At 33.0% G+C, this 15553-nt stretch overlaps 1 protein-coding gene across 4 annotated transcripts in view; it reads left to right on the forward strand.

Moving 5' to 3' along the window:
* Positions 1–989: 989 nt before the first annotated feature.
* timm23b (translocase of inner mitochondrial membrane 23 homolog b (yeast)) overlaps positions 990–15553 on the forward strand; it is a 35493-nt gene continuing 20929 nt past the window's right edge. For 3 of the 4 annotated variants that reach the window (XM_003199688.6, XM_073920544.1, XM_073920543.1), the window contains exons 1-7: positions 990–1206; positions 1295–1428; positions 2390–2448; positions 5418–5511; positions 7403–7487; positions 11178–11236; positions 15376–15486. In XM_003199688.6, the coding sequence (XP_003199736.2) occupies positions 1329–1428; positions 2390–2448; positions 5418–5511; positions 7403–7487; positions 11178–11236; positions 15376–15486 (508 nt within the window). In that variant the 5' untranslated portion in view covers positions 990–1206; positions 1295–1328. Of the gene's footprint in view, positions 1207–1294; positions 1429–2389; positions 2449–5417; positions 5512–7402; positions 7488–11177; positions 11237–15375; positions 15487–15553 lie in introns of those variants that run through there. The other variant, XM_073920545.1, reaches the window with a different exon arrangement.

Consider the following 15553-nt stretch of genomic DNA (forward strand, 5'->3'; position numbering starts at 1 on the left):
TTGGACCGTTATTGTAAGTTTTTTTTTATTTTTTATTTTAGGTTCAGATTTGGCTTCAGTACTGACTAATCTAATGTATATGCACAAATATAATATGGTATAGTTTCCTATTAAAAAAATTAATAAATTTAAAAGAGAGAATTTTGAGGGGTGTACTTATATTTGCTGAGCACTCTATCTATCTATCTATCTATCTATCTATCTATCTATCTATCTATCTATCTATATATATATATATATATATATATATATATATATATATATATAATTTTGCATTAATGTAATAGCAAAAAATAATGTTTATCTATAAAAAATTGTAAACTTGTAAACAATGTGTAATAGAAATACAAAAAATGTAAACAAAGTAAAATAGATAAATAATAATAATTGTACATTTAAAAGAAGCATGAATATTTATTAATTTCTATATTTTTTACACTTACTTTACATGTTTTTTTATTTTACATAAWWATATATATATATATATATATATATATATATATATATATATATATATATATATATATATATATATATATATATATATATAACAATAATACATGTTTTATAGTCATATGTGAAATAAAACGAATAACAATTAGTTTGAAAACAGTAAAACACTTTTGCTTTTTTACCTATCGTTAGGCTTTAATAATGAATACCCATTATTTGTCCCTTAGAAAAATACATTTATTTAATTTAGTAACCACAGCACAATTTATCGACTGTTCTGTTTCATCTTTACTATCCATACAATCCATACGCATTAATCTGGCCAGAAATCATTTTGCTGTCGTAAAAAAACAGTCGCGATTTGCTTCGGTAAAGGTATCCAATTCCAAGAATGTTTAACAAACACAGTTTTCCCAATCATAACTTTTGCTGTTCTTTTTTATATCATAAAACAATAAATGGATTACGCTGGTTTTATGGAGGAGAACCTGTCGTGAACAGTTGGCAGCTCAGCGACCGCACACAACTTGCTTTACGGCAAACAAGAGGAGCATCAGGTTGAACATTTGCCCATGCAGTGCTAGCATGATTTCTGTGAAGACATTGAGCTTTTAAACCATTTAATTGTGTTTTTAGAAAAGCGACTGCAAAGTTTAACCTCCAAATGAACTTAAGCTCAAGACGTTGTAGTCCTGATTTGACTTTATTACCACTGACCTGCTAAATTAAAGCTCATTAAGGAACAGATTAACGGTACATTTGTTGTACATTTGCTTGCTAACAGTAAGTAGTTTCGCAAAGCAGTTTCACCGAGTTTGTCATATCTTTAAATGTTTAATAGAGTACAATAGGTGCACGAACATCTGAATTCAGGGATGGATAAAGACTCGTCAGGTTCGAGAAACCCAGCAGGATTCGGTCTGTTTGGATCTGCTGGACCACAGTATTCAAAGGCAGAGCTCGCCGGAGTGCCACGTTAGTAAACCTTTTACATACTACAAAGTGGACATATTGAGAAGCTTAGAAATAATAATAATTCATTAATTTCTGTTTGTTCCCTTTGTCCTGATTCTACTGTTGTTGGATCCATTTGTTTCTCCACAAAAAAATCCAATCATAAAATCAGGTCTTTATTTTTTTACCTTGTCATCTCAAACCCTTCTTCTATTTCTTATTGAAACAACCTCTTTGATGATATTAAATAGTCGTATGTTTGGTCACTCCCCAGAATTAATTTTTTTAACAAATTAAATTTAAGAAATATTTTTTAAATTATTCACATATTTTATCCAGTCAAACAATTTTTTACAAAAATTCAAAAATGACATTGACGTGTCTTGCTCTTTCTGTGAGGCTTCTTCTGAATCTATTGCTCACTTATTTTGGGATTGTCCCTTTGTTAAATCTTTCTGGTCTGATGTGAATTCTCTGATTGTCCAAAAGGTTTGCCGTGATTTTTCTTTAAGTTATAGACATGTTGTTTTAGGGTTTTATAGTATAGAAAAACAACTCCTTAATTAAACTTTTTGCACAAACCTCATTTTATTTATTGGAAAGTTTTTTTTTACACAAATGCAAATATGCTCAATTTAAGCCAAACATTTTATTTTTTAAATAAGAATTTAAACTGTATTTATGAACCATCACACACTCTGACAACAAGAAAGCAAGTAAAACTTAAACACGTGTTTTATTTAATATTCTGCATTAATTCGTTTTATTTTTGTCATTTGCCCTTTATTTTTTCTCTCTCTTTGTCTTTTTTCTGCTGTATCTTTATTAAATTTATTTTAAAATAGTTACATTTCTCTTGTTGCAAAAAACTAATATTTGTATTGCTTGTAGGATACTTCTATCAGTTTTGTATTTCTATTTGTTGTAATGGCTTGTTGTTATTGCAATAAAAAAGCTTACACAAGTTTGCTCTTCTTAACAGTGACAGGCATGAGTCCAATCTCTCCATATCTTAACGTGGACCCCAGGTATCTCATACAGGTGAGGTAATAATAATACATTTCATTCATGGACGTTTCACATGAATTGATGTAAAGTTGGTTTTGACATGTTCCCTATATTGTTTACCACAGTGCTTTGAATATTTGATCTGAAATCACATGCAAGCATGACTTCAAAACAACATTCATTCATTTATTTTATTTTCGGCTTAGTCCAGTGGTCTCAAACTCCATTCCTGGAGGGCCATAGCTCTGCATAGTTTGGCTCCAACCACCTCTAACTCACACCAGCTTAATAGTCTCTAGTAGTCTTTAACACCTTGATGGTGGTAGCTTGATTGAAACACATCCTTTACTCAAAGCACATAAATTGTCAACTACATGCGACAAGCAAAAACATAATGTGATGTTTAACTATATTTTTATTTATTATGACACTGTTGTTCACCTTTTCTGTTCAATGGGTTAGAGTTATTGAAATAAGGCTGTTGGACTAAAAGAAAATCTTCCACTTACGGATGATGGAGGTCACTGTGCTCATTGGAACTTTCAGAACACCAGATATTTTCTGTAACCTTCCCCAGCCTTGTGCCTCAAGACAATTCCTTTGTCAACCATACTCAGTTGCTTTCACATGCACAGGGTTTGTACAGGTGCTGGAAATCCTGAGGAAATGCTTGATTTTTAATATAGTGTTTTCAAGTTAGAAAAGTATTTGGATTTTGGTCAATTTGCCTGAACCTGCTTAAATTTGAAATTGCAGAGCTTGAAATTGCTACTGAGACAGTCACGCAAAATGTTTTCCTAAACACGGCAAACACACTTAGAAATAGTTTAAAACGGTTGATATGTAACTTATTATTTGCAAATGTCTTCTTAATAGCAGAAGCGGTCTTTTCATTAGCTTCAATATTAAGTAAATCTTAGTGAATGCAATCCCTTTTGCGCTGCAGTTGCACGACTGACAACATTTTGACAAATAAATAATAGATTAAATACAACATCTCGTGATTAAAATGTGTGGCAAATGCTGCTACCTGCAAACTCCATCCCTCAGGCTTTACAGTGAATGGCTCGGACCCATAAGGATTTAATTTGTTACATTGAATAGGAATGCACATGAAATATCATAAGCGACTGGTCATGAAAGTTTGGTACTACACCCAAACAAAATCTGACAGTAAGAACGAGACCAAAACTTAAAAAGATATTTAATAACTGAACTTTTTCTATTTATTTATTTATTTATTTGAAATTTTTTACCATTTTTGGGTGAAATCTTCCAATAAATCCATGTTCTAAAGCAGGGGTGTCAAACTCAATTCCTGGAGGGCCGAAGCCCTGCACAGTTTAGTTCCAACCCTGCTCCAACACACTTACCTGTAGGTTTCAAACAAGCCTGAAGGACTCAATTAGTTTGATCAGGTGTGTTTAATTAGGGTTGGAACTAAACTGTGCAGAGCTGCGGCCCTTTTGGAACTGAGTTTGACACCTGTGTTCTAAACTATTCAGCAATTTAAGTTAAAATGTGCTATTGTGTTTTTTAATATAGCACAATGGATTTAAATGTAAAAAAATACATACAGCATATATAAACATAATTTACTGTGGTTGTTAAGTGCTGGAAAAGGATTGAGATTAAAGATGTGACGTTGTGCGCTGAGGCTTTTTGAAGCATGCATCAAAAAAGAGATACATCTTGCAGTGAAGCAGTGTACCGGAGCTTGATTCGTTTTGCCATCATCACGTGATCTGTGACTTCCAAAGCTTCATTTTCGTCTATTCCCACGTGACTGCTTCAAATTTTGATTCAAAGGTTTAAACACCCTCATGGGCTTGTATAGCGAGAGATTAGGCGTCGATTACATACAGTACATTTCTACTGTTTCAAAGCACTGCACCCATCCCACACACCTGCAATTAAATTAAAATACAATAGTAATTTATAGTAAAAAGGTTTTGAATCATACTTAAGTGTAATAGCGTATTTTTTTTACAACCATCTTTAAAGGAAATCACTGCATATCATAGTTTAGTGTTTAACGGAGGCCAGCTGGCGAGTGCAGTCCAGTGTATCACTCACAAAGCCTCCTCCTAGAGCATTTGCCTCCCATGCAGGAATCGCTGATTCGATCCTTGCTTGAAACGAGTGGGTGGGTGAAGGACTAGTTGTAAATACTTTTGAATAGCTTGGATTTTACTGCAGTCATAGGTGGTTTAATGTAACATACCTTATGTGTAAAAACGACAGTAATTGAGTAATGTGTTTATATTACTGTTGTAGGATTACTACGTAAATGAGTTGGTCAGTTTTGAACGTTTGACATTATTGCAACACAGTGCTTTCCCACACTTTAACCAGAAGAGGTCCTCATCGAGCTCTGATTTAGAAAGCTTTGAGCCTTTTTCCGATTCGATTGGGTTGATCGCTTCCTGTTCAGAAAGCTTCATTTCAACCTTTATTGTAACCTTCCTCAGCCTTGTGCCTCGAGACAATTCTTTTGTCTTGGTTTGTGCTTTGACATGCACTGTCAACCCTGGGACCTTATATAGACAGGTGTATGTCTTTTCAAATCATGTCCAATCAACTGAATTTAGCACAGGTGAACTCCAGTGAAGCTGCTGAAACATCTTAAGAATGATCAGTGGAAACTGAATGTACCTGAGCTCAACTTAGAGCTTCATTTCAAAGGCTGTGAGTGCTTATGTACATGTGATTTATTTTTATTTCGAATAAATTTGCAACAATTTCAAAAACTCTTTTTTTCACATTGTCATTATGGGATATTTTGTGTAGAATGTTGAGGAAATAAATGAGTTGAATCCATTTTGGAATAAGTCTGTAGCATAAAAAAAAAATTTGGAACAAGTGAAGCGCCATGAATTCTTTCTGGATGCACTGTAAGAAGCGATATCTGAAAACTCATGGAACCCAAAAGCACAACTGGCATTAATTGTAGTTTAATATTTTAAGATTTAATGTATGTATTGACTGTGATGTTCTCGCAGGATACCGATGAGTTCATTTTACCCACTGGAGCAAATAAAACAAGAGGACGATTTGAGCTGGCCTTCTTTACGATTGGAGGGTGTTGCATCACAGGTAACAGTCCACATCTGCAGTCAATCTCGCCATGTTGTGTTGTCATTTGGTGTTCACATTTTGTTGATTTTTCTATACATAGAAAGCCTACTAAATGCAAGTGGAGTGTTAATGCTTCAAATAGCTTTTGTGAAACTATAATGTCAAAATATCACTTAACATAACACATATTTATGTACGTTTATTATTGCTGGGCAAAATAAAACTTTTTTATTTATTATTTTTATGTGATTAACAGAAGTTGTTAATCCCAGTTGTAGGAGCAACAAATATTAACTTGACTTCTAGTTGATCATTTGGAAAATTGACAAAAGGTAGATCATCTGTTGAACTGCATACCAATGATCACAAATACTGCAGAAGATCTACTGGAACCCGCATGGACCCAAGATTCTCACTGAAATCAGTCAAATTTGGTGAAGGAAAAATCATGGTTTGGGGTTACATTCATTACATTACAAACCACAGGAGAGGGCAAATTCTTCAGCAGGATAGCGCTCCCTCTCATACTTCAGCCACCACATCAAAGCTCCTGAAAGCAAAGAAGGTCATTGGCCAGCCCAGTCACCAGAAATGAACATTAGTGAGCATGTCTGGGGTAAGATGGAGGAGGAGGCGTTGAAGATGAATCTAAAGGATCTTGATGATCTCTGGGAGTCCTGCAAGAACGCTTTCTTTGCCATTCCAGATGACTTTATCAATAAGTGATTTGAGTCATTGCAGAGATATATGGATGCAGTCCTACAAGCTCATGATGGAGTCAGACACAATATTCATACTTTTTCTAGAATTTTTTAGAATCTAGAGGTCTTTGCCTTTTCATATAAGCCACTTCCAGTACCAAATGATTAACTAGAAGTTATCTGTTGTTCCCAAAACTTGGATGGGCGACATGACTTTTGTCAGGTAGTGTGTGTGTTTATATATATATATATATATATATATATATATATATATATATATATATATATATATATATATATATATATATATATATATATATATATATATATATATATATATATATGAGATATATATATATATATATATATATATATATATATATATATATATATATATATACATATATATATATACATATATATATATATATATATATATATATATATATATATATATATATATATATATATATATATATATATATATATATATATATATATATATATGAGATACATATATATAACACAAACAGGGCTTAGATTAAGCCAGGCCTAGGCCTTAGTTAAATTAGGCTATTTAAGCCACATTCATAAAAATGGCCTTAGAAAAATATAGTACTGGTGTGCACCTGGAGACAAAAAATGACACTGACGTATTTTAAGACATCCCACCGCAAGTTATTTTGAGTTGAGACAGCTCAAACATGCAATTTAATCTAGACTAGCCTTAAACCTTGTTTGTGAAACCGGGGATATGTGTTCTTAGAACGGTTCGGAATGATAGTAGAAAAGCAGATTTTATAAATACAAATAATATAGAAATATAATGAATATAATAATAATATTATATAAAGAAATATAATATTTAAGGTCACTGTAATATTTAAATATCTTTAATATGTCATTATATTATTCTTGTTTTAAATAAGCTTCTTAAGTTTTTAACTATTATTACACGACACGGCACTTTAGTGTAGTCACAGTAAAACATGTATGATTAAAGCTGTATTACACTTTTGTTTTTTGCTTACTAACTGATTTTTGTCCTATACTCATGTGTATGCCATTTAGGAAAATGCCTTAGTATTTGCTTTTGATTAATTTAATTTTAATAGTTTATTTATTCACATTTTCTAAAAGGAAAAAAGCAAAAAACAAATCCGAAACTTTATTTACATGACATTTACAGTCTTTGTATTTGCATGCAGGTGCTCTATGTGGGGCTGTGAATGGACTTAGAATGGGCTTGTCTGAAACTAGAAACATGGCTTGGTCCAAACCTCAAAATGTGCAGTAAGTACTGAAGCTGCATTGAATTGCAGTTACCGTTTGTGACAGTCTGTTAGTCAGTGTTGAGGAAGCTGTTTTGAAACTACAAGCTACTCGTCAGTTAAAGTCAATAAACTACTGTGAAACTACCCATCTAAAAAAGTAGTTAGCTACCTGTACACTACAATTTATTACCTAAAAGTAGGTAGTTACAGCACTTGTTACAATTGAATGAATTAGTGGTAATGAGGAATATTTGAAGTACAATATTTGATACTTAAAATGCAATTATGATGTCAAAACTTAATGTGTTATTACACAAACCATTCAGATTTCTCAAACCGACACAAGTTTGAAGAAATAAACACAGTAGCATTTTAGATGCTATTATAGGGTTTTATTATAGTTTGTTAATTTATTTTTTTTTCACCAGACATCTGTAAGTTGGTTTCATAACGTCAACCTTTTTATATGTAATTATTATTAATGATGTCATGATCATATTATAATTTCTTCAAATAATAATATTTTTTACCAGACAATTAAAAATAAATAATAATAATGTAATTATTATATTTTAATTTAGAATGTAAAATATTTTTTCATGCAGTAAATAGGAGATTAAAATTTATTATTATTATTATTATTATTATTATTATTATTTTTTTTTTTTTTTAAATATTTCCCAAATGATATTCAACAGACTCAGAATTTTTCACAGTATTTCCTATAATATTTTTTTCTTTTGTAGAAAGTCTTATTTGCTTTATTTAGGCTAGAATAAAAGCAGTTTTTAATTTTTTTTAAAGCATTTTATGATCAATATTATTAGCCCCCTTAAGCAATATTTGTTTTCGATTGTCTACAGAACAAACCATCGTTATACAATGACTTGCCTTATTACCCTAACTTGCCTAATTAACCTAGTTAAGCCTTTAAATGTCACTTTAAGCTGAATACTAGTATGTTGAAAAATAACTATAATAACAAATATTATGTGCTGTCATCATGGCAAAGATCAAATTAATCAGTTATTAGAAATGAGTTATTAAAGCTATTATGATTAGAAATGTGTTGGAAGAAATCGTATTTTCATTACACAGAATTCAGGGAAAAATACAGGGGGGCTAACAACTCAGGAGGGCTTATTATCATGACTTCTTCTGTATATATAGTTTGCTCTCCTTCATGTTTTAGGCAGAGTTGAATAAAGTCACCAGCAGAGGGCAGTGTTCACCACAGTATGCCCACTGCCAATGTAGGACCAGAGAGCTATTTCCTAAAGGTGTCTCCAGGAAACATATGAAAGGGATATTCCGTGACTTCAGAGGAAATATGAGTAGGCAGATAAACCAGACTGAGCTCGGCAGTGTTGGGTTTATTTGGGTTTTTCTCAGTTTGTTGTGCTGCACCACATTCCACTGTCACATGCACTTTTTTGTCAGTTTGTGGCTTTCATATGCGTAAAGATTGCGACATCAAGCAGTGGAGAAGAAAACCGATCACAACGGACACTCAAGATCAAGACTAATGATTGAGACAGCTGATATTACAACACTTGGCTAACCTTCTGTCAATGTTTGAGTTTTTGCAACTGTTATCAGGCCTGGATTAATCATTTGAGTCGCAGTTTTAAGGTTCAAGATGTAACTTCATTTATTATTATTGAATTCTAAAATAAGTACTTTATGATAAGGGTTTCATTTGCTAATTGAAAAGAGTTAAAATCCTAATATTGTTATTTCATCTGTCTTCTGCTGAGTGTGTGAGAGAAAAGCCAGAATCGGTACTAACCAAAAGCTGATCATTTTAAATATTTCAGGATCAGTATTTTTGACAACACTGATGTTGAAGTTTTACCAGCTGTTATAAATCAATAGCTCTCCATTGCATCCGTGTGTACACACCTGTGCAGCCCGAAGCATCATGTGGTCAAGGCTGCATTAAAGACTGTTTGACATGCAGCTCTTAGGAAGTCACATAAGTACACTAGGCCAAAGTTTGCAACCCATCGTTTGCAGCCTATGTAAACCATATAATTCTTGTACCAAGTATGTCAGCAGACGTTAATGTATAGAATTTAATTTATCACGTCTGCAATATGAATGTTGCATTTACTCCTATTGCGATAACGATAATTTTGAGATGCATTGTGCAGCCCTAATCAGAAGTGCATAGTTCGTACATTTTACGTTTCATACTGATACATCTTGATTAGTGTTGTCACGATTCTGGAATTTCCAACTTCAATATGATACCTTTAAAAATATCAATATTTAATACAATTTTTAATACTGTGGGGAATAAATAATATAATATAATATAATATAATATAATATAATATAATATAATATAACAATATTTAAAGTATTCAAATAAAGTAAAAAAGGCAAAAACGAAACCATGTAATGCTTATACCAGGTACATCAGCAGATCATAAGTCCAAATGTAGATAAACAACTAATGCATAGAATGTAATTTATCGTATGTCTGCGATACAAATATTGTATTATTCCGATAACGATAAATTTGCGATATATTGTTCAGCCCTTATCAGAAGTGCATATTTTGTACATTTTATGTTTTATTCTGATATGTGTTGAGTAGTGTTGTCACGATACTGGAATTTCCAACTTCAATACGATACCTTGAAAAAAAACGATATTCGATACCGCTTTCGTTACTATGGGAAATAAATTGTGCAATATTAAAACTATCTTAAACAGTAATAAAACTTTCCTTATCAGAAGTGCATGTTTTGTACATTTTATGTTTCATTCTGAAACATGTTGATTAGTCTCGTCTCGATACTGGAATTTCCAACTTCAATACGATACCTTGAAAAATATCAATATTTGATACCATTTTTGATACTGTGCAAATTTCGCTACATTAAAAAAATATACATGAAAGAAAAATCGGAAAAAACTAAACAATCAACAGCTGTCCTTAAATCTAAAAGGCAAGATAAATTACAAAATAAAAGCTAAACTACTGCAATCTCATCTTATTTCCAGTGTTAAAATCCTAATATTGTTATTTCATCTGTCTTCTGCTGAGTGTGTGAGAGAAAAGCCAGTATCAGTACTAACCAAAAGCTGATCATTTTAAATATTTCAGGATCAGTATTTTTGACAACACTGATGTTAAAATTTTACCAGCTGTTATAAATCAATAGCTCTCCATTTCATCTGTGTGTACACACCTGTGCAGCCCGAAGCATCATGTGGTCAAGGCTGCATTAAAGACTGTTTACATGCAGCTCTTTGGTCGACACATAAGTACAATAGGCCAAAGTTTACATCTCTTCTGTCAGCACGTGCAAATGCCGCCACTGTCAGCAGATTTATTGCATATTTTGGAGAAAAAAGAACATAATCATCCTGCTATAATCTGATGGCGAGATACCGTTCTCCTAAAGACTGACACTGTTCATAGAAGTTCATATTGAACGATTCTACCCAGACACACTAGGAGCTGATTCATGATGAGACTGGAGAAAAGCCATACAAAGAACAGCTTTTTTATATATATATATATATATATATATATATATATATATATATATATAGACTAATAAGATATTAAGGAGCTGTTTTGCGAGACTTGTCAGTTTTAATTGTGTTGGCATAAACAGAATAAAAGTCATTAGTGATTTGAGTCAATTGTGAGTTTATTGTAAACTCCTAATCTCCATTCTTCTCTCCAATTCAGAATCCTAAACATGGTGACCCGCCAAGGTGCCACATGGGCAAACACATTGGGTTCAGTTGGTGAGTGGCACAATTTCAGCCTTGGGCTTGTGTATTTATTTGTGATTGTGTTTATTCACGGTGCACTGTGGTCCTTCATGACATGACTTTTTTTTTTCTCTACTTAATAGCCACACACATAGCGCAATAAGCTTGACATGACTTGACATTAATTCTGTTCATCTTTGGTTGTCAAATCCTGGGGCGGATTTAGTGATTTGAGGATCGTAAGCAATTCCAGCCCCGTGATGATATATATATATATATATATATATATACAGTTGCAATCAGAATTATTAAACTCCCTGAATTATTAGCCCCCATTTAATTTTTTCCCTGACTTTTGTTTAACAGAAAGAGGATGTTTTTTAACACATTTCTAAACATAATAGTTTTAATAACTCATATCTAATAACTGATTTATTTAATATTTGCCGTGATGACAGTACATAATATTTTACTATATATTTTCAAGACACTTCTATACAGCTTAAAGAGACATTTAAAAGCTTAACTAGGCAGGTTAGGGTAATTAGGCAAGTTATTGTATATCGATGGTTTGTTCTGTAGACTATTCGGGAAGAAACTGCTTAAAGGGGCTAATAATTTTATTCCTAAAATGGTTTTTAAAAAATTAAAAACTGCTTTTATTTTAGCTAAAATAAAGCAAATAAGACTTTCTCCAGAAGAAAAAATATTATCAAACATACTGTGAAAATTTCCTTGCTCTATTTAACATAATTTGGAAAATATTTTAAAAAGAAAAACTATTTCATAGGGGGTATATATATATATATATATATATATATATATATATATATATATATATGCTCAATCTCATATTCTATTTTATTGTAATACAATCGCTACATTTTAAATTATTTTCTTGTCTTAAACTTCATCTAAACATCTAAAAATAATAAAGAATCTATTCTGTTTTACAAACTAAACCTGATTTGACTGCTGGACTGCTCCATGATTGGGAGTGGGGGACAAATTGGCGCAGATGTGATAATTTTGTTTTAATTTTTATTTGCTGAACCCCTCACCATACAAAATATGATAGAAAATGATGTAATATATAATTTATAGGCATAATTTATACTTCTAGGTATTTATTAGGTGCTTCTCTCGCTTATTGGCAGGGCCAGATGGAATCTGCGAATGTTTTTTTTGCTATTTCTGCTGAGAATTTTGGTAAAATTCTGCGAATTTTTGCTGAATTATTTTAGGAGTATCATAATTAAAGCCTTAATATGTGAAATAAAAAAAATATATATTTTTAACTTTAATGTTTAAAATGCAAATCCAATTAGATCCACTTTATTTGGTAAACAAAGCAAGTCTCATATAATAGCTCTACTAAAAGACAGAAAATATTACTGTACAAACTGCATTGTACATAAGTCAGATGAACATTTTCACATTAATCAATAATATTACTGTAATTCATTTAAAAACTGGATACATTTAACAGAATTAATGATGGCCTAAAAATGTACGTAATTCTGCACGTGCAGATTCCATGTGGGCCTACTTATTGGTTAAATCAACAGATGGTCAAATCAGAGCTCATTTGATACAGAAGGGTGACTTCATGTTCTTTGAGCTTAAATGTGTCTGCAGTGTCTTAAAATGGCTTACATTTCAAAAACTAATATTTAGCCCTTAAAAAGTCTTACATTGAATTAAATATTGTGTGGTAGATGTTGAATCATTTTAAACAGCTTTTAATTTCCCTATGTCTATGTCAAGTTACCCATCTAATCACCAGCAATCTATCTTAATAGAAAAATCTAAATCTTAACTCTATTTACCATTTGATTATCTTCCTTACAACAGCATTTGTATAGCTCCCTGGTGAGGACACTGACCAGGACAGACTGTTAGCATACATTTAGAGTGTTATAGTTTTTAAAATGTGTTAAATAAAAATGAAAAGTAACGTTACATTGAAAAAGGTGCATGTATACAACTAGAGCTTGCTTTTTTTGATGCATTATTTAAATATGTGGCTAAGAAATAACTAAAATTGCATGCTTTTGATAAGGCAACTAAAAACCTTTTCCATTGGCCCAACCAGACCATTAGAAAAAATAATTAGTGTTTAGTCTTGTATAAGTTTAAAAATTTCATTCATAATGGTCTTAAAAAGGTCTTAAAAAGCCTTAAATTCGACTTGAAACCTGCAAAATCACTTGATTTGGATTTAAAACCACTAACTGACAGGTTAAATGAATAGCATTGCTTAAGTGTTTACTGTGGGACTTGTGTAGGGTTGGGACATTTGGCAGCAAGTGAACAGAACAGTCAGTTCCTGAGTTGCCTGTGTTGTAAGCGGGAACATTGGGCAGGCCAAAAGATATGTGCCTTCAATAAAAAGAAAATACTGATGGATAGACGGCTGCATCAGAGCAACATGGTAAACCTTGCATTCTCTTGATGCTACATGGATTCTGCAGCCTTCACCAAGTCAAATTTAAAACTCATTAAAACCTTTGTAGCATCGTACTTTTATTAGGCTAGAGCCGATGCCATAAAGCAGATGCCATAAAACCGTCCTCTTTTACTAAGGGAAGAGTCAAATTTGTGATAAAATATAAGACTCCCACACATTTAATAAGGGAAAATAACCTGCTCTGCACTATTCTAGCTAAAACGTCTGACAACAAACATCAGATTTATTATAATTTAAGCCATACACCAAAATTGAGTTGGAAAAATTCACAATCTATTATTCCCTGTCTTTACGTCTTATTTGTAATGTTTAATTATGTTATAGCCAATATTATTTCATAATGGCAATAATCCAATTCACTTCACATTTTTGATTATCAATTATACGCTTGCAGGAGCAGAATGATGATGTAGAATGATTATGCGTTTATTGATTTATGAGGAGAGCAGCTGAGCAAAGACTGCAGTGTCATGCTTTTAAAGCTCAACAGCACATGATGCTTTGATTGTTGTTGTTATTTTGTTTCTGAAAAGTCAGCGGAAAAAAACAAAACATGACCTACAAAATAAGAAAAGCAATGAACCTGGTGCTTGAACAGCATGATATGTCAAATATGAATAGATAGTAATCTTTCCTGACACTCATGTAGTCATCATTAACAGGTATGCATAACTAATAAGAGTTGAATCAGTAGCCTAATGGTCTTTGACCAGATTTGTCGGCTGCACATCCATGATGCTAATCTCCCGTTCCACCACATCCCAAAGGTGCTCTATTGGATTGAGTTCTGGTGACTGTGGAGGCCATTTGAGTACAGTGAACTCATTGTCATTTTCAAGAAACCAGTCTGAGATGATTCACGCTTTATGACATGGTGCGTTATCCTGCTGGAAATAGCCATTAGATGATGGGTACACTGTGGTCATAGTCAGCAACAATACTCAGGCAGGCTGTGGCATAGACACGATGCTCAATTGGTACTAATGGGCACAAAGTGTGCCAAGAAAATATCCCCCACACCACCACCAGCAGCCTGAACCGTTGATACAAGACAGGATGGATCCATGCTTTCATGTTGTTGATGCCAAATTCTGACCCGAGTATCCGAATGTGGCAGCAGAAATCGAGACTCATCAGACCGTCAGGTCTTCTGCAGTAGCCCATCTGCCTCAAGGTTGGACGTGTTGTGTGTTCAGATATGCTTTTCCGCAGACCTCGGTTGTTATGAGTGCTTATTTAAGTTACTGTTGTCTTTCTATCAGCTGGAACCAGTCTGGCCATTCTCCTCATCAACAAGGCATTTGCACCCCCAGAATTGCCGCTCACTGGATATTTTCTCTTCTTCTGACTATTCTCTGTAAAGCCTAGAGATGGTCATGCATGAAAATCCCAGTAGATCAGCAGTACTCTGACCAGCCCGTCTTTAAGCTTTTAAGAGGTCTTGTGTAATCCATGCCTTATATATTTTACACACACATGGAGACAATATTAGGATAATATTGTGGCTGTTTTCACTTATGTTGAAGCTGAACACCAATCCGTGTGTGTGTGTGTGTGTGTGTGTGTGTGTGTGTGTGTGTGTGTGTGTGTGTGTGTGTGTGTGTGTGTGTGTGTGTGTGTGTGTGTGTGTGTGTGTGTGTGTGTGTGTGTGTGTGTGTGTGTTTGTTTGTTTGTTTGTTTGTTTGTTTGTTTGTTTGTTTAGCTCTGCTTTACAGTGCGTTTGGGGTGATCATAGAGAAAGCCAGAGGAGCAGAGGACGACCTGAACACCATCGCTGCAGGAACAATGACTGGCGTCCTCTACAAATCTCCAGGTATCATGTATTATACATTTATTACATTTTGTTAAGGAAGCAAGAATGTAGGGGAAGGTTCAACAAT

Source organism: Danio rerio, chromosome 13, assembly GCF_049306965.1.
Source record: "Danio rerio strain Tuebingen ecotype United States chromosome 13, GRCz12tu, whole genome shotgun sequence".
Lineage (NCBI taxonomy): Eukaryota > Metazoa > Chordata > Actinopteri > Cypriniformes > Danionidae > Danio > Danio rerio.